At 44.3% G+C, this 18,454-nt stretch overlaps 1 protein-coding gene across 2 annotated transcripts in view; it reads left to right on the top strand.

Annotated features, from left to right (window-relative positions):
• The window catches only part of magu (SPARC related modular calcium binding-like protein magu), a 30,014-nt gene extending 11,947 nt beyond the window's left edge, over positions 1 to 18,067 (top strand). For both annotated transcript variants that reach the window (XM_077666449.1, XM_077666448.1), the window contains exons 6-10: positions 1,280 to 1,525; positions 9,518 to 9,599; positions 10,151 to 10,226; positions 11,208 to 11,382; positions 13,331 to 18,067. In XM_077666449.1, the coding sequence (XP_077522575.1) occupies positions 1,280 to 1,525; positions 9,518 to 9,599; positions 10,151 to 10,226; positions 11,208 to 11,382; positions 13,331 to 13,401 (650 nt within the window). In that variant the 3' untranslated portion in view covers positions 13,402 to 18,067. The remainder of the gene's footprint in view (positions 1 to 1,279; positions 1,526 to 9,517; positions 9,600 to 10,150; positions 10,227 to 11,207; positions 11,383 to 13,330) is intronic.
• The last annotated feature ends 387 nt before the right edge of the window (positions 18,068 to 18,454 follow it).

Genomic DNA, 18,454 nt, shown 5'->3' with positions numbered 1-18,454 from the left:
TGTGGAGAAGTTGGCAACCTTAGCTCTTCAAGTAGGAAGGCCTACAGCTAATGAAATGTCACTGCATAATGATAATTAAGTGTAGCCATAATTTTTTAACATTTGTTTTTTATACTGGTCGAAGGCATTTCTTCGTATTATTCATATTCAAAAATATTTGATATTTGCACACCGTTCCCCTTGCCCACACACACACACATAAAGATTAGCGCACTGATAATTTACATCATGGGTTTACTGGCTTGTTGCAGTAAATACATACACAGTTCATTGCTATGTTCATAGTAGCTTCAACTTGTCTTTAAAGCCATACTTTCTGTGTAAATGTATTCTTGATACTTATATTTGTGATTAAAAGTATGTTTGCCCAAAGCAGAGCGGGGCAGAGCAATCCACGCTGAGGCTCTGCAGTGCCTATGTTACGATCAGTGAGTGGTAAAAGGATGATAACAATAAATGACACTTTGTTCAGGAATGCAAAATTAAGACGAGTAAGAAAAAGGAGAGCCGGCAAGGAACACATTTTACACCGGAAGCCTTCGCCTCGACAAAAAATGAGCGTTCTCTTTCTGGGACTTGAAGTATCGTTTTTGTTCACCCCATTAATTTTCACTGAGATTTCTGAGTAAGCACCAAAGCGATTAGCTGAAAAAAATGAGTGAAAACCCCTTTGCTTGAGCATCGTCCACCACACCTAAGCCACATCCTCGCTTAAGCATTCAGGCTCATAATTTCACTGAGAACCTAATTTTCGCAGCAACGGATATAAACAAAAACTAGCTTGAAGTGAGAAAAGGCGAATGCATCCACAAGTGCGCAATTCAAAGTTGGGAGCAGTTTCATTTATGCACATTATATCCCTTACTTGTGCGCTTTTGTTTCTTGGTAACAAGGTTTATATGGCTTTAATGCGAAAGTTTATCTGTAAGTAGTGATGCCCAGTTTTCCTTCACTGATATTCAGTGTGTCGTTTGCTCAGGGATAAGTGCCTCGTACAAGGACATACACTCACCTCTGCCCCCACACTCTTTTATTTGTTTTTATTGTGCCCTTTGTGTTTGGCAGGTTATGCTCACACTGATTGAAGGCAGTCTCATTTCCTTCCATTTGCTTTGTAATTTGGGATTGTAGCCATCGAACAGTGGGCACTGCAGCTACTACGTTTGGCTGGGCAACAGCAAAAAAACTACTGGCTGCAAAGCATTTCATGCTTACGCTCACTCATGGTGGAGAGATAAACAAGCACATTGTCATTAAATACCCTTTCGTGCTACTGCAGGTGGTTCTTGGCCCCTAGGCACTGGGGAAGACTGCAGTGTTGCGCGGAAGCAGGCGCAAGAGGCCCAGCGCGATGCTCCACGGCTGTATGTGCCCGAGTGCCAGCCAGACGGGCGGAGCTTCATGCCAGCGCAGTGCCTTGGGGGTCTGTGCTGGTGCGTGAGTGTGAAGACAGGGCGACCCCTGCGCGGAACGACGTCCACAGCTCGACCTGACTGTGCACAGCTCCTTGGTGACACTTTTAAAGGCAAGAGACTGCCTTCATTGCTTTCGGTTTATTTTGCGCTGAAGGCCCTGCACCACTTTGCATTCTGGCGGTTAGGTTATGTGAAGGGCAACAGAAAGGTAAGCATGGGTAATGAAGTTGTAATATGAAACCGGAGCATAAAAATGCACATGTAAGTTTCTGTTTGATTCAAAATTTGTACACATCTCGTGGCTGCTGTCATATGAGGGCAACTTTAAACCATCATTCAGTGCTGACATACAAGTAAATTGTGACTGAAAACCCCGCAGGGGGGCGCCTGCAGCTTGCAGGCGTCGCGACGGTGAGTGGCGACACCGCGGGTTCCCGAGCATCCGCAGGGACATCTCCGCAAGGGGATGATGGTGAACTGTGCATCACCACGGACCCGAGCACCCGCGCCTCGCCGTGCGTGGCATCGCCGTGTCCGGGGAAAAGGGGATCCTGGTGGTTGAGCCGATGCCGAGCGTTTGGACCCTTAAGGCCCCTTGGCGGAAGCAACACACCACTTTGGCCCCAGCTTCCTGCAGACGGCACCTCCGGCCTGACCCGACCGGGGGGAATCGGCAGTCGCCTTTTCCTATCCTCCTCTTCATCTTTAACTTTCCTATCTCTGTCTCACAACTCTCCTATATCCTACTCGCTTCTTGGTTTTTCCTTTTTTCCTGGCGGCGAGGGCTAACCTTGTGTGACCAACTACCCTGAGTTGCGTCATATTTGGTTATAGTTGAGGTGTACAGCTGGCGTGGGCAGGACTTGCTATCAAGTTCCTGTCCCGTCCCCTTGTTGGACTCCGTGGTGGGTGGCTGGCACCATGACCGAAAAACAAATTTTTTTTATGGCTCCCCAACTTTCAAAACCTGATCGCTCTCTCAAAAGAGGGCGGAACGAGGCAGACAACTTCTTTCAAAAAAGAAAAGTAACTTTCCCCAAATATCATGTGATCCACAGTGAACAACAAGATAAACAGGCAAGAATAATATCCCCCTTCCTTGTGTCAAAGTGCTTGACTGAAACCCTAGGCATTGGCTATAAGCTGTCAAAAATGGCCAGCGGCGACTTATTGCTCGAACTGTGTGACAATGTCCAACATTCTAAGCTCTCCAACCTAACGTCCATAGGGGAAATCCCGGTCTCCGTGACTCCTCATCGCTCACTAAACACTGTCCGAGGCGTAATATCGGAAAATGATTTTCTTCACATAACTGAAAAAGAAATGCTCGAAGGGCTCATCGACCAAGACGTCATAGATGTCCACCGAATCAAAATCCGGAAGGACAACAAGGAAATAGACACAAAACACATGATCCTGACGTTCAACACCAGCACCCTGCCCGACACAATCGACGTGGGATATTTGAAAATCAATGTACGACCATACATACCAAACCCTCGCAGGTGTTTCAACTGCCAAAGGTTCGGCCACGGCTCACAGAGCTGCCGCGGTCGTAAAACTTGCGCAAAATGTGCCTCTAACGATCACCAGTCTGATGTATGTGACGCAGCCCTGTGCTGTGCAAACTGTGAAGGAGAACATGCTGCATACTCCAGGGCGTGTCCGTCCTGGAAGAAAGAAAAAGAAATTATCACCATAAACACCAAAGAAAACATTTCTTTTAAAGAAGCGAGAAGGCGTTTTGCGCTTACAAACACATTCTCCTTCACAGCAAAACAAAACTTTGCTGATGTGGTGCGCAGGGGCGTAGCACCGCACAGCACTCCGGCACCTGCCAAGGCCGCTCCCACCGAGCCTATGGCAGGGCCATCCACGCCCCAGGCAGGGTCAGCGAAAGCTGCCCTGTCACTGCCAAAGCAGGGACCGCCGGTCCATGGGTCGGCATCCCGCAGGACCTCCCCCCGTCGGGAGAGGCCTGAAACTAACACAACCGCGACTGCGCGGTCCTCCAGCACCTCTGTTGAGGTGATGGATACAACACCCACTCCGCCTCCATTACAGCGGCGGAACAGCCCTCTTGAGCGAAAAAAAGACAGGCCCCTCATAACGGGCCCACCTCATAAGTAAATCTCCTTTCATTTTCTTTTAAAAACACAAGCATGGCTTTTTTAATTCAATGGAATTGTAGAGGACTTATGCGGAATTATAGTGACATAACACATATTTTAGGGTCAATGTTACCCATAGTTTTATGTCTTCAGGAGACCAATCTTGGTCCACAACATGTGCATATCCTGAAACATTATCAAACTTTTAGACGCGATCGCGAGCAGGCAAATCGACTCTCAGGAGACGTCGCAATTGTCGTCCAAAGCGGCGTCCCTGCTCGAGAAATCAAGCTCAATACAAAACTTGAGGCGGTTACAGTCAGCATCGTCAGCTATAAAACACTAACAATCTGTTCCGTATACATTCCTCCACATTTTACACTAACAGTCCATGATCTAGAAGAATTGATAGATGAACTTCCAGAGCCATATCTGGTAGTTGGGGATTTTAACGCTCACTCCCCTTTTTGGGGAAGCGAGCGCTGCGACTCTAGGGGGCAAACAATCGAAGATTTTATCCTCTCAAATAACATCTGTCTTTTAAATACAGGAAAAGCAACTTATTGTTGCCCAAGCTCGGCAAAAATGAGCTTTCTCGATTTAGCTTTCGCATCACCATCGCTTTTTACAGATTTTAAATGGGATGTTTTAAATGACCCCCTGGGAAGTGATCACCTACCTATTATCATCAGCCTCTCATCGTCTACTGCAGTCATCCCCACAAGACCACGGCGCTGGAAACTTCACCTCGCCGACTGGACACTTTTTACAGCAAGTGCCACACTAGAAAAAGAATTTTGTGAAGATCTCAGCATAGACGAAATTAATGGAAAATTTACTACATGCATAATATCGGCCGCTACACTAGCCATACCACAAACAACAGGACTCGTACACAAAAAACATAAAGTATGGTGGACACAAGAATGCACATTGGCAAAAAAACAACAAAATAAAGCTTGGGGCTCTCTGCGTCGGTATCCCACAGCGGAGAACTTGATTGCCTTTAAGAGGGCCAAGGCCAGAGCGCGATTCGTTCGGAGAAATGCCGAGAAATCCTCGTGGCAGAAATATGTGTCCTCTATAAACAGCTCAATAACCTCAAAAAAAATGTGGGAAAAAGTTCGAAGATTCAGTAGGGACCATACCCCTTTCACACTTCCTCTATTGACTACACCCGGGACACAAACATCATTAGAAGAACAGGCCAACATACTAGGTGAGCATTTTGCTGAAGTTTCCAGTTCCTCCAATTACACAAACACGTTCCAGAAGTACAAAGCAATAGCAGAAAAACAAAAACTTCCATTTGCAACAGGTATGCACGAGGACTACAATCAACCCATCACACTCCAGGAATTGATTAGGGCATTATCTTCTGGTAAAAAGACAGCACCAGGCCCAGATAATGTGCATTACGCAATGCTTGCCCATCTCTCTGAGGCTGCCGTGCAGGCATTGTTGAAATTCTTTAACAAAATATGGACAACTGGAAATATACCTGAGGAGTGGAAGAAAGCAATAATAGTACCTTTTCTGAAACCCGGAAAACAACCAACAAGTCCTAACAATTACAGACCGATAGCCCTCACCAGCTGCATCGCTAAATCTTTCGAAAGCATAGTAAACACTAGACTGACCTTCACACTTGCATCTCGCCGACTCTTAGATTTACATCAATGTGGATTTAAGAAAGCATGCTCGACCACTGATCACCTTGTCCGCCTAGAAAACACCATCCGAGAGGCGTTCATCCACAAACAGCACTGTATCGGTGTCTTCTTCGATTTGGAGAAGGCATATGATACCGCGTGGAAGTTCGGCATCCTCCATGACCTAGCAGACCTAGGGATCCGCGGCAGGATGCTGAACTGCTTGAACGATTTCCTGACTAACCGCACATTCAGAGTCCGTCTGGGAGCAACTCTATCAACGACATTCACCCAAGAGAACGGCGTACCCCAGGGATGCATTTTAAGTACGACACTCTTTATAGTAAAAATGAATTCTTTGGCCAAAGTAATACCTAAGTCCGTAATGTATTCAGTTTATGTAGACGACATACAGATAGCATACACTTCTTCCAACATACTGTCCTGCGAGAGACAAATACAAATCACACTCAATAAACTGGCTGCTTGGGCAGAGAAAAATGGATTCAAGTTCTCCCCTCAAAAAACAGTAGCTGTTTTATTCTCATTACGACGAGGCCTACAGGTCGATCCCAATCTGTGCTTGAATCAAACCACACTGCTAGTCAAACAGGAACATAAATTTTTAGGCGTCACTTTTGACAAGAAACTGACATTTCTGTCACACATTAACAACCTGAAAAAGAAAGCATCCCAAGCCCTCAATGTATTAAAGGTACTCTCGCGAAAACGGTGGGGGTCCGATAGAGCATGCCTATTGCAAATATATCGCTCTTTGGTGCGCTCCAAGCTAGACTACGGGTGTGTGGTATATGGTTCGGCAAGAGCATCCTACTTGAAACGACTGGACCCTGTTCATAATCTTGGTTTGCGCCTATCAACTGGAGCTTATAGAACATCCCCGGTAAAGAGTCTTTACGTTGAAGCTAATGAGCCCACACTAGAGGATAGAAGAGTCGCACTAACATGCACGTACATCCTAAAAACCCGCTCTCTCCCTAAACATCTCTGCTATCCCATTGTTACCAAGTGCCCATCCAAAAGATTATTTAACAATAAACCACAATCCATCCGGCCACTAATAATGCGCTTTGAAGATAAATGTGAAGAGTTAGGAGTACTGGACGCCCTGCCGAATATTGCACAAAAATATGAAAATTTACCACCATGGTACAACCTGCCTTCAGTGTGCGACTTCACACTGACACACTTACATAAAAAGGAAATGCCACATCAGCTCATACTACAAGAATTCTTTGAACTGCAAGAAAAATATGACACCTTCACTGAATTCTACACTGATGGGTCAAAAACAGAAAGTCATGTTGGATGTGCAGTAATTCAAGACAAAAATGAAAAAATGATACGACTGCCACAGTATGCATCGGTTTTTACTGCTGAGAGTTATGCAGTCTTTGTAGCCGTAGACCAAATAGTAAAAGAAAACATTAAAAATAGCGTCATTTACACCGATTCACTGAGTATGCTCAAAGCGCTGCACTGTAGAAACGCCGCTGAACCCATTATAGGAAACATCATACATAACATAATTAAAATAAAAAAACAAAATCATAACATTGTATTCTGCTGGGTGCCCAGCCATGTTGGAATTGTAGGTAATGAGAGAGCAGATGCATGCGCAGCACAAGCTCGAATTGATCAAATAAAACAAGATAACATACCACACAGGGATTTTTTGAAATTAGTGCACAGTAAACTCAGAATTAAGTGGCAGGCTGCATGGGAAGAACAAGCAAACAACAAACTGCATTCTATAAAACCCGTTTTAGGAGAATGGAAATCATGTAGACATCAAGAACGTTTTACCGAAGTTATTTTATGTCGGCTACGCATTGGGCACACACACCTTACACACAACTTTTTACTGACAAAACAAGACAAACCTCTTTGCGAAATGTGCGGCGCTGTACTCACTGTAAACCACATTTTAATTTCATGTAGAAAACTGGAACAACTAAGAAAAAAATATTTTACAACACTCTACAATGAATACATCCCATTACACCCCAAGTTGCTTTTAGGTGATCAAGCACTGGTTGATCTTTCAAGCATTTTTAAGTTTCTTAATGAAGCCAATGTTTTAAACAAACTCTAGGTATAAAAAGTGTAACATTTAACAAGAACCTAACCTTGTGTTTGGCGCATCATAGCCATAGTTGCTTTTGCGCCATTAAAATCAATATAACTAACTAACTAAATTGTGACTGAAAGTCAGATCAGTGGCAGGCATTTAGCCTGAACCAGTCAGGCTGGTTGTGACAGTTTTAAAACTGAATGAACTCATGATGATTGTTTAGTGCATGCTGGTTTTTTCTTTATATCAAGTATGTTTGAGTGCATTGTACTAGTTTATAAAGAAGAATATAAAGTTCCTGCACATGATCATATTGGTGGGCTGCAAATGTGTGTGAAATTAGTATGAGGCATCCCTCGCAGATTGAATAATCCCGGTGGAATGCAAAAACTGCACTGGGATTGGCTTGCTCTCGGTATTTATTGCCTAGAACTTATCTTCAATTGATTTTGAGGACTTTGTGGCGTTTGAGATTTGGTGCATAGTTAAAAAAAGCTAAGTGGTCAGAATTGGGGGCTTTCCATCTACTACAGCATGCCTCATAACTCAACTGTAGTTCTGGCTTGGGAAAAAACTGTTGATTTAGCTTAGTGTACTACTTAACTTCAGTCGAGTTTTAATTCTTTATTCAATTCTGTTGACCAACTGTTGTGTCCCTGACCACAATCTGATATTTGGTTTATATTCTTTTTTGTATCAAATGCAGTTAAACATGCACTACTATTGCATGCACCTGCAGTTTATCAGTGTGTTTGTTTTTCAGTTTTTGATGCTATTATGGTCTTTTTTTTCCTTGATTGATCGTAAATAAACCAGGAAGGTACCTTTTACAAGCATGGCACTTGTGGAATTCTGACTGCTGTATGCTGTCCTGTATATGTTGGGCAGAGGTTTAAGCTGTTGCTAAGAATTCGTTCTGTTTTATTCACATCTTCGTGGAGTTCTGGAATTCGGAGCTAAGGCTGCATTATTACCCCACATACATAGATGACCTTCGTAATTTTTAGGTATCACCTGTTGCCTGATATACTTCTATGGGTTGGACTATTCGGTTTTTATCTTTTGAAAATTCGGTGGACTTTTTTCAGTTTTTATTAGAAAACGCAAGTTTCGTATTTTTTTTGGCGAATATTATTTTAGATGAATCAATTACTGACTTTTTTCAGTGATTAACATGCAGATTATAGTACTTGGAGCTGTACTTGTAGAAGAAATTGCTATCGTCGTTAAAAGAGTAACTCAAGTTAAATGAAATAGCCGGGATCAAGTGCTTTCAACCTCAAAAAACTTGTATTTTGCATTGGATGTAATTACTACCAAGAACTAGGTTGACATGTTACCATTGGGATGTTGCGAGGACAGGGAATCACATGGTCTGCGTGGTAATGACAGCGATGGAACTGCTACTCAATTGTGGCAGTAGCCAGAACATATACTTTCTTTGTGACGCCTGTGCAAGGTTTCTTGTCAGTTTCCTATATGCAGCTGATTAACCTACTTAACCGACTAACTGCTCTAAGCAGGTAATGGTAGTGAACAAACAGTGTTTAGCCAGCAAGTGGCGAGGAGGTGAGCTTCCTGGTAGGTAGCTAGCAGAGCAATACCTCAAATCACTCTGTTCCGCTGCTTTTCCCCCCTGGCTTCCCTACTTAGTGAAGAGCAGGGCATCCACACAGTGCAATTCAGAATTTTGCAATATCATGTGCCAATGGGGGAGCTCATGTCACGTACGAGAACCAAGTGTGCCACACAGCTCTCAGAAAGCATTGACGCCAAACGTTTTCGAGTTCACAAACTGATCAGCTGTGTGAGGGGGCACCTGTGTGAAATTTCAGATTTCATTTTCCTGACAGTTGACATCTGAGCCGAATGCAACTAACACCAGGATTAAATGTGGAGGATGTGTGTATGATACTGGGGTTCAGTGCTGTGGGCACTGGGTTAAACCACGGTAAAACGGGCTCACCTGTCACTGCGAAAAGGAAAGGAAAAAAAAAAACAGCACCCTCAAAGTTTGTCAAAATTTTTAATCTAGAGAAGTGAAAATTTGTGTCGCATGGTATTAACAGTCCTGTGCTTCCCCCTTTGTGTTGGCACGTTTTATCGCTGTTTTCCAGTCTGAATACATAGTGTTGTTGATGTGGCCAGCTATATGTGTTCTTTAGGATTGTGCGGTTGTTGCGGCGTTCTCTGCTTTCTCGACGTGTTGTGCGGAGCAGTGAAGAGGAAGCTTGCTCTGTGCAGGCTGCCCCTTCCGGAAGAAACAGCTCTTCCTGGCAGCGCTTGTGCACAGCTTTGAGAAGGAGCAACAGCAGGCTAGTTCCAGGTAGGGGGATGTGGTGCGGTTTCCTTCTCCACTCAAAGCGTGAATGCGTGGCTTGGCTGGAGATTACCAGACCAGATTTAAAGCTTTCAAAGCCTGTGGCCCACCTTGCAGCTCGTTTGGCCATCTACTTGAGCACACCCCTCTTGCATTAGTAGCTCTCATTTTTGCCTTCTCAGTGTTTAGATGTGCATACGCTCGCATCTACTTGCCTTGAAGCTGGAAGTTAATGGAGGACACATAGTCTAGAAGCACATAAACACTGCATTCCTTGTTATCAAAACTGAACAGTACCCAATTTTTACTAAACCTTTGAAACGTGTGCACTGCCTTCATATTTTTCATGCCGCAGGCTTTTTGAGGCTGAAGGAGATGGTCAGTAAATTTTGCTTTTGCGATTTTGTACCGGCTTGGTTGATTCCGCATTACAACCTGTAAGTTTTAATTTGCGTTGCCACAACTACAGTCTTTTCTTTTTTTACGATGTTCCGTCCTGCATAAATTGTAATGACAAGGGCTGAGGCGCTGTGAATGAATAAATGCTCTTCTTGCAGCCCATCTGGGCCACACACTGCTGGGGACGATGTATTGCGCTGGAAGTTCTCTACGTTGGACATCAACCACAACCAGGTACAGCAGCCTGCATTGTTCAAAGCAGCAATTCTCCAGGGCATCTGTGCACTTGTGTACTTTGAGCGCCTGCATTCGTAGTCCTTACTAACTTCCTTTCATTTTTGCTCGGCTTTGTGGCTCTGATTAAGTTTAAAAGCAAACACACGTGAGGTAATTTGGCATCATAAAAATAGAGAAACATAGTTTCAAGAGGAGCAAAGTACCAAAAATTTGCGGAATACTGATCATGCATTGCAAAAATTTTAATCCATCTAGATTTCTTTTGCAACACACATTGTACAGTGCAACTTGAGCACATAAAGGGAGTCTCATGTAGCAGCATAGCAGCGGAAAAAATAGCTTTAGGGAAAGGAGCGCGCAATTCTGAGTTCACCCCTCCACCACTGCACCAGGAGTGGCGCGAGACTCCCAGCGATCTGTGAATGTAGAGAATGACCAATTTTGCATATATATTGGCATTAACCCGTTAACAACACAGTAGAAAATTCACCAGACATGTGACGCCATCGTCGGCTCAGTTGTGGCCTGAGCGTTTCCTACTGGCAGTGACGAGGGTGGCGACATAGGAAATGAAAGCACGGGCGATTCGGGGCCCAGCAGGGGCAGAAGCTGTGCATGCCGTAAATGTTATGAGGGTGTTTGCTGTGAAGAGCGGATTGGCAGAAAATCCAGCTCGTGGCTGAAATTAGCTGGAGGCCACTGTTGTCGTTGCTAGGCAGCCGCCGCAGCAAACGAAAATAATGTACTTTTTCGGTGCCAAGCGAATAAAGATTGTTCTTTTTTTTGACTCTTTCATTGTACGAATCTCTGGTTTTGTTTTCTGACAGGTAATTTTGGCAGGTAATTGTAGCTATATTTTGCATTTTGGTTAAGCCATATTACTGTCTAGTACATACTTTTTCTGAGCTGTGGCCAACTACGGTGCAACGCTGATTTTCTGTATTTGCACAGCCTTAACTGAGACGCTTACTTGTGCAGGTGCTGGAGAGGAAAGAGTGGAAGCAATTCCGTCGTGGTTGGGCGAGCTTCGTCAAGAACGGTGGCAGGAAAAAGTTGCGCAAGTGCTGGCGCAACTTTCTGCGCTTTTGTGATGAGAATGATGACAGCCGTATTAGCCAAGATGAGTGGCTGAAGTGCGGCAAGCCTCTTACGGGTATGCTTCCTTCTCTGCCAGCATCCTCCCTCGCTTGTCATGTGCTTTGTGGAGAGGCCTCAAACCTTGTAATAGTACTGTGTGGTTGGCATCTGTGGATGCCTGCTGGGCAGTCTCAGTATTGTTGGCAAGATTATATACATCCCGGGCAGCATCGAAATGTTACAAGTGTTGGCTTTTGCTTTGGTCAAACATTAATTTAGTGTTTTTAATCATCTTTTGCAACGTTTGTGCACTCTTACCAATAACCACTGGAATAACCTGGAATACTGCCCATGTGTAAGACGCGTATTTCTTGCTTTCTCTTTTCCTCTGTAGCTTATGTTTAGACGATGCAAAATACCATATGTTGTTTATTGAACCCCCAACTCGTAACCCCCTCTCGGTAAAATAAAGACTCTGAATATAGATCAGCACTGCCTCACCCTGTGGCCCTAGCTCGCCAATAAGTTTTTTTAGTAACTGCCTAGTCATGCGAAGAAATATTTATTTGCCACGAGGAATTTTTTACTAGTCGTTTCTTGTGAGAAGGACTCAGTCGTGGTCATCACCATTTTATGAGCAGCTGCTGCTGGTTGTTGGAAGAGGTGCCAAAATGCCGCATGTGGAAAATGGCGCACAGAGCATGTCGGTTGGCAGCTCATGCCAGGCATCATTGACCCATTGTGCCACTTTGCTCAAAGAAGCACGCTTGAGCCGCCCTGTTGGTACCTTCGGGTTTTCCTGCTGGAGCCATTCATTATAGAAAACATTGATGTGGTCTTTGAATGGCTTGTTCAGTGTCATGTCCATCGACTGAAGAATAGGTGTCAATCTGGTTGGAATGATGAGCAGGTCGCATTCAGCGTCCACTACCACTTTTTTCACATGGTCGGTGATGTGGTCGCTTAAAGAGCCCAGGACGAGCATGCTGTGGGGTTTTAGTAATGCACCCAGACACCTGGAACACATGAGCCAAAACCACTCGTGGACAGTTTCGTCATTAAAAAAACCCTTTTCATTCGTCCACACAATAACTCCAGGTGGAAGCTTTGCCTTTGTCGGGATCATTTTTCTCTTGAACAGAAGAATGGGTGGTAACTTGTGTCCCCCTGCCGCAAAGCACATGACCATGAAATGGTCGTGTGGTTTTCCCATTGTCAGCAGGCTAACCTGGCACTCTCCTTTCGTCGACATGGTCTTCTTACTAGGCATGTCAAATCACACCACAGGCTGGTCGGCGTTGCTGATGTGACCAAGCAGGAGTGAATGTTCAGACCTCAGGTCATGCACATAGCACAGAAACGCGCTGTTTTTCTTCGCGCTAGAGCAACGTTTGGCATGGCTTACGGTCGTGCATCACCTTAGGCTCAGGCGTTCCACGTAACGTTGTGATCCAATTTTTCGACGCTTCAAACTCATTGCACGGGATGTGCAAGTCCTCCTCGACAGCACGTGCCTTCACTTCAATGTCGTCATAGCATACACTCAGACTCTTGCTTCATTGGTAGTGAACCCAATCTCAAACCGCCTCCTCAACGGCAGGGAAGCTTCCAAAATTTTCCAGTCCCCCGGGGTGCTAGTCTTGTGAAAGATGGCTCTGCCTTGCTGCCTTGGATTGGAGCCTTTTGTTCTGAGAGACGACGATCCCACCTCGTGAGTTCTCGACAGGTGTTGTGAATGCCGAGGACATCTAACCGTTCGTTTGAAGTGGCGGTATGGAGGCCTAGCGCTGTTTTGTAGGCTCCTCTGATTATGGTGTCGATTTGGGCTTCTACGTTTTTATTGAGGGTGTGGTACGGGAGGTGTAATTAAGGCTTGGACTAGTCTAAGGGTGTCCTCTTGCGTCATGCCTTAATGAGCTTTTACGGTAACAGTTGCTTTAACGAGATGGCGCCTACTTTCCTGTCACCATTATCATTATTGTGCTTGTTTGCTTGTTTGTTCATTTTGCTGTGTTCTTTTTCAGGCTCTGCCCAGCTCGGCAGTGGGACCCGCAGGGGGCCCAATCCCTTCTCAACAATCCTCATCAGCAGATGAGGTGGTGGGCCAAGTAAAGGGCACAGCAGAGCTTGCCCTTAGCTCACAGCACGGTTGCCCACCGATCTGCTGCAAAGGCCACATTCAGCAGGAGAGGCAGTGCTTCTGCTCACAGATGCTCCTGTAAACAAATTTTGGTCTAGACGGTATGGCATGCTGATTAGCTGTCATCTGTGTGAGATCATTATTCTGTTGCCTTTTTTTTTTTTTTAAAGGAGTATAGACACCAAATTTTTGCTTGCGTGTTCTCTTCTTTGAAATGATGCATTAGACATTAGTATACAGAGATCACCCTGCCGTATTTGCATGCGACTGCTAAATATTTTATAATTGAATTTTTTCTTGGTGTTATTTTGGTTTATTCAGCCAAACAATGGCTGTGACTTGTGGTTTATGGGAGTTTAACGTCCCGAATCAGCCTAGGCTATGAGGGACGCCGCAGTGAAGGGCTCCGGAAATTTCGACCACCTGGGATTAAAGGGATGTTAAACTCCCATAAACCATAAACTACAAGTCACAGCGGCAGCAACTGGCACATTATTGTTTTGGTGGTGTCCTTTTTTCCTGGTGTAATAACTCATACGCACAACGCAGAGCAGTGGAGTCACAGCAGCTGTGACTTGTAGTTGGGTGTTTGGGTCTTGTGAGGCATAGAAAAGACAGCAGTATAGCTGCTGATACATTGTTTGTTGTCATTCCAGCTCTTGAAGCAGCCTGGTGTAAGTGTAGTAGTGACTTAAATCTAGATATCAGTGGTTATGCTTTTTTCATGCATCACGTGACCTAAACACCAACTACGCGTCACAGCTGTTGTCTGGTTGATAAAACCGAAACGATAACAGCATCAGGAAGAAATTCAGATATAAATTATTAAGTGGTCATAGGCAAATACCACGTGGTGAAGCATGTATTCTTATGTTTAACGCATCAGTTAAGAGAAGAAAAGATGCAATTAAAGTGTCTGTTTGGTCCATATCATCATAACTCATTTGCACAAGCAAAATCTGGTTCTAACTGTTAACCGGGCATACTGTGAGCTTGGTTACAGTGTCATAAAGAACAACTATTGTGCTAGACGTGTTTTGTTATGTGTTGGTTAGCTGTACTGACCGGTGCATAATTCTTTCGGTGTCTGTTTTTTAGTATTTTATTTCATAATAACTCGCGCTCAAACAAAATCTGGTGCAGATTGTTAACTGGTTTATGGTCGGCGTAGGAGTGATGTCATGACGAAGAATCGCTATGGCACTGTGTGTCAGCAGTAACAACTGGCACATTATTGTTTTGGTGGTGTCCTTTTTTTGCTGGTGTAATAACTCATACGCACAATGCAGAGCAGTGGAGTCAAAAAGAACAGCTGTTGTGCCACTATGTGTCAGTGGTAACAAACTGGCTCAGTATTTTCCTGCCGTCTTTTTTTTTTTACTTAATGTTATAGTATTTCTGACTCGGAAAGAAAAAAAATCACGGTGCAAATTTTTAATGGAGTTATGGTGACTTTCACAGCAGTGTTATAAAGAAGCCATTGATTTAAGCATGTGCTACACTGTTATCTGCCGTGAGTTTTTAGTCTTCTGTTGTCATCGTCTTTTATGTTATTATTACTCCAGGGATGAAGCAAAGTCTCGGTGTGCAAACCCCTAGCTGGGTTCACTGTGAGCAAAGCAGCAGTGTTGTAATGAACAACAGTGTCGCTGGATAAGTCTTGCATCGATTGTCAGTTGCTGGCTGGAACGTATTACCTTTCCAGTGTCGTTATCTTTCGAACTACTCGGATGCACAGGCAACATCATTTGGCATGAACTCTTACCTGGTTAGGTCAGGACCGTAGCCCTGACATTGTGTCTTGTTGTGCACATAGAGTTCACGCCCTCCTTAGCATTTGGCACTCCTACGGTGTCTGAAGCATTGAGACATTGTTTGTTACTCTCTCTTTATTAAAGTCAGAGTGAAAGATGTTTGTTGGTCCAAGCAAGTCTATGAGACATTTTCCGCATGTGAACCCTGTGAAAAGTGCAGATGACTTCTGTTTATACAACAAAGTTTGGGCTTGAAAACCCAGTTTCAATTATCTGAAACTTGGATTAACGGAGAGGTTTAAAAACAGGCTGTTTTTTTTCAGGCAAGCAGCGACATCAGTCACATTTGTTTGGGTTGTGGATCTCTGATGTTAGGCTGCACTGCTATCTGCTCACAACCAGTAATTAAGGAGTCCCTATTATATCGATATCTATCATCATGAGTCTGGAAAAAAAAAATCAGTTCAAAAATGTTTCATTTGCATATCCAATTTTGCCAGCCATAAATTTGTTTGCTGCAAAATATAACTGCGGGTCCTGGAAGGGACCCAGAAAAGGGCTCTCAATAAAGTTGCGATATGTCTGGGATGTTAAGACGCCACTTCATAATTATCCTCCAACAAAAATTAATTGTATGCGTTTTGTGGAAGCTGAGTTATATGCAGACAACAAAATTTGAACTTTCGCATCTTCGCACCTTTCCCTCTCCTCTCGCATGCCAAAACGGCAGCGCTCCTCCGCCGGCCCAATCTACTTGGCCCCTCCTATTTCCACTGGCTGCGGCGCGTGTGAGGTGGCCGCGGCCGCGGTAGCACATGACGTCTAAATGAATTTGGGGCTGTGAACCAATGATAGCCCCCTATTGCTGACGTCACTTGCACGACGTGACATCGTATGTCAGGTTTTCGCGCGAAAGCCCGGCACCGTGCGTCGCCGCGAGGTGCGAAAGCGTGAATTTTTAAAAATGTATTGTAAATTTCCCGCTCGCTTTTGAGGTCTCGTACGTGGCATGGATGCTCGGTGACCTGTACTTTGCATAATACAAGCATGTTAAAGCCAAGCTCAAACACCCCTTTCAGTGGCTTAAGGGTGACGGAGTGGATTCCAAGCGAAGGCAAACATAGCAGTGGGCGGCAAAAAGTTAGGTGGATGGAAGAGATTAAGAAGTTTGCGGGGATACAGTAGCTGCAGCTGACAAAGGACAGGGTTAATTGGAGGGACATGGGAAAGGCCTTTAACCAGCAGTGGGTGTAGTCAGGCTGATGATGATAATTATGATATAATAAAACTGCAGAAAACCACACAAAAAAATTGGGTGGCCAATTGCGCAAGCACTGCACGGGTGATCGTTCAATACTAGTATGCACCATGAAGTCTTGTCGCTCTGGTCTTCATGTGCTAGGATTCACTTCGAGAGGCAAAGTGCAGCCAGTGATGCATTAGTGTTGGCCAGTTGCAATCTGTTTCTGTACTGAAACATCCTATGGTAACTTCCACTCACAGAGTTGGAGCAATTCCGGAGTGACGTTTTCTGCTCATTTTTGGAGCGACTCTATTCTAATGTCAGATCTGGACCGCGGATTGCCCCCTCCAATCGTAGATAGGGAGCAGTCGCCTAACAAAGGTCGCTCCATGGAGCAGTCCGGACTGCTCCGCCAAAATCATCGAAATCGATCTGAAGTCTGTGTGCCGTAGGTGTAAGGAACGCTGGATACATTCTTTGTTACCAGCACAAGAAATGCTCTGGCTTGCCCCACCTGGTGTACGAGTCTTCCAAACGCAAATGTGGGGCGAGTGCCCTGCATCGTATATAGGTGCTAATAAGGGAGAAAATTACTCATTGGCATCCACCCAAGCGCAGCCGTACGGCTACAAAGGAAAGCTATGCAGCTTCCACAGAAACTTCATAGTTAAAGAAAAATTTATCTTGGTCCTGGGGTCCCATGGCGATCAGACTGCTCCGGATCTGAGATTGGAATTCACCACTGGCGAATTTAGCTGCTGATTGGCTCACACTGCTTGTTGGCCCCACAGCTCTGTATGGTCCATGGAGAGGGTGCTAGTGCCATATACACTGTAACAATATTACTTTTTCTCTGTGGGAGCAGCGGGCGCAATTTTTTAGTTATGTCCTTTGATGTAAGCCTCACAGCCTAATGAAATATTCCTCTGAAAGCGGCTTTGTTATGTTTGTAATCTATATACGAGTGATCTTCTTTAGTTCACATTATTTAAAATATGTGGTAGTTTCGTAACAAGTTTTTTTTATATCATTGAAAAGGAAATGGACACGTGTCTGTATTTTGGAACCTGGTTTGTCAGAGGGAAGGCTGGATTGAATAATAAATGTGAAATTAATGTAAGTGTACTTTTATTAATTCGAATTGAGCAGCGGCACTGCATTAAGTTCCACTGAAGACAAAATTTAACAGGACGCAGGTACATGGAAAAAAATGTTATTGTTGTGTTCTCTTGCTACCCATTTGGTTGGTATTTCTTGCATGTCCTTCCAGGCTTGCCAATGAACCAGTTTGGCTGACTGCACAGAAATTTCTTTTCTGTGCTCCAGAATTGCACTGAATTGTGTCCCAGGCTGTGCAGTGGTGTTTTTCATTGCCTGTCTTGCACAAATCATGCAAGATGTACAAGATGGACATCATGTAAGATGCCCAAAAGACTTTCTCATTAGACTTGATGGCTGATCCGAAGATTGTTTAGTGAGAGCTGTGCTTTTCCAGCGAATTTTTTTGGGTTTTTTTTTTCAACTGCCTGTACACGTTCCTTTTACATTTTGTGGGGCTGTTACTTGTTGGGATGCACTGAATGGCACTACCATTTTAAAATTGGAAATAAACTTTTGTTGTTCATTGTCTGCATTTTCTCACAGGCATTGTGTGCATTAGTTCATGTCGAAATGGTTGCTCACAACTTAATGCTTTCAAAACACATTAGTGGGAACACTTCCCACTTAAGGGTTGCCACTTAAGGGTTGTCTCAGTTCTCTATAGTATCTTTAGTGTACCATGCAGGCGGTTGTTCAGAATAGTGATGCATCTATACTGCTTTGCACAGTCGCTCTGTATAGCTTTCATTCACTCTGAGCGCGGCATTTTGAAATGGTGCCAAAAAAACACCAGAATTGTCTATTTTGCCAAAGGGGTCCGCTAGTTTTGTCCAGGTGCAAGGAAGAAATCTATAAGCTGTTGTGCATGCTTGGGATGGTTGCCTGTCTCAAACAAAGCTCAGCTGCACAA

This window comes from Amblyomma americanum, chromosome 5 (genome assembly GCF_052857255.1).
Source record: "Amblyomma americanum isolate KBUSLIRL-KWMA chromosome 5, ASM5285725v1, whole genome shotgun sequence".
NCBI classification, from domain to species: domain Eukaryota; kingdom Metazoa; phylum Arthropoda; class Arachnida; order Ixodida; family Ixodidae; genus Amblyomma; species Amblyomma americanum.
This window is presented reverse-complemented; position numbering and strand designations above follow the sequence as displayed.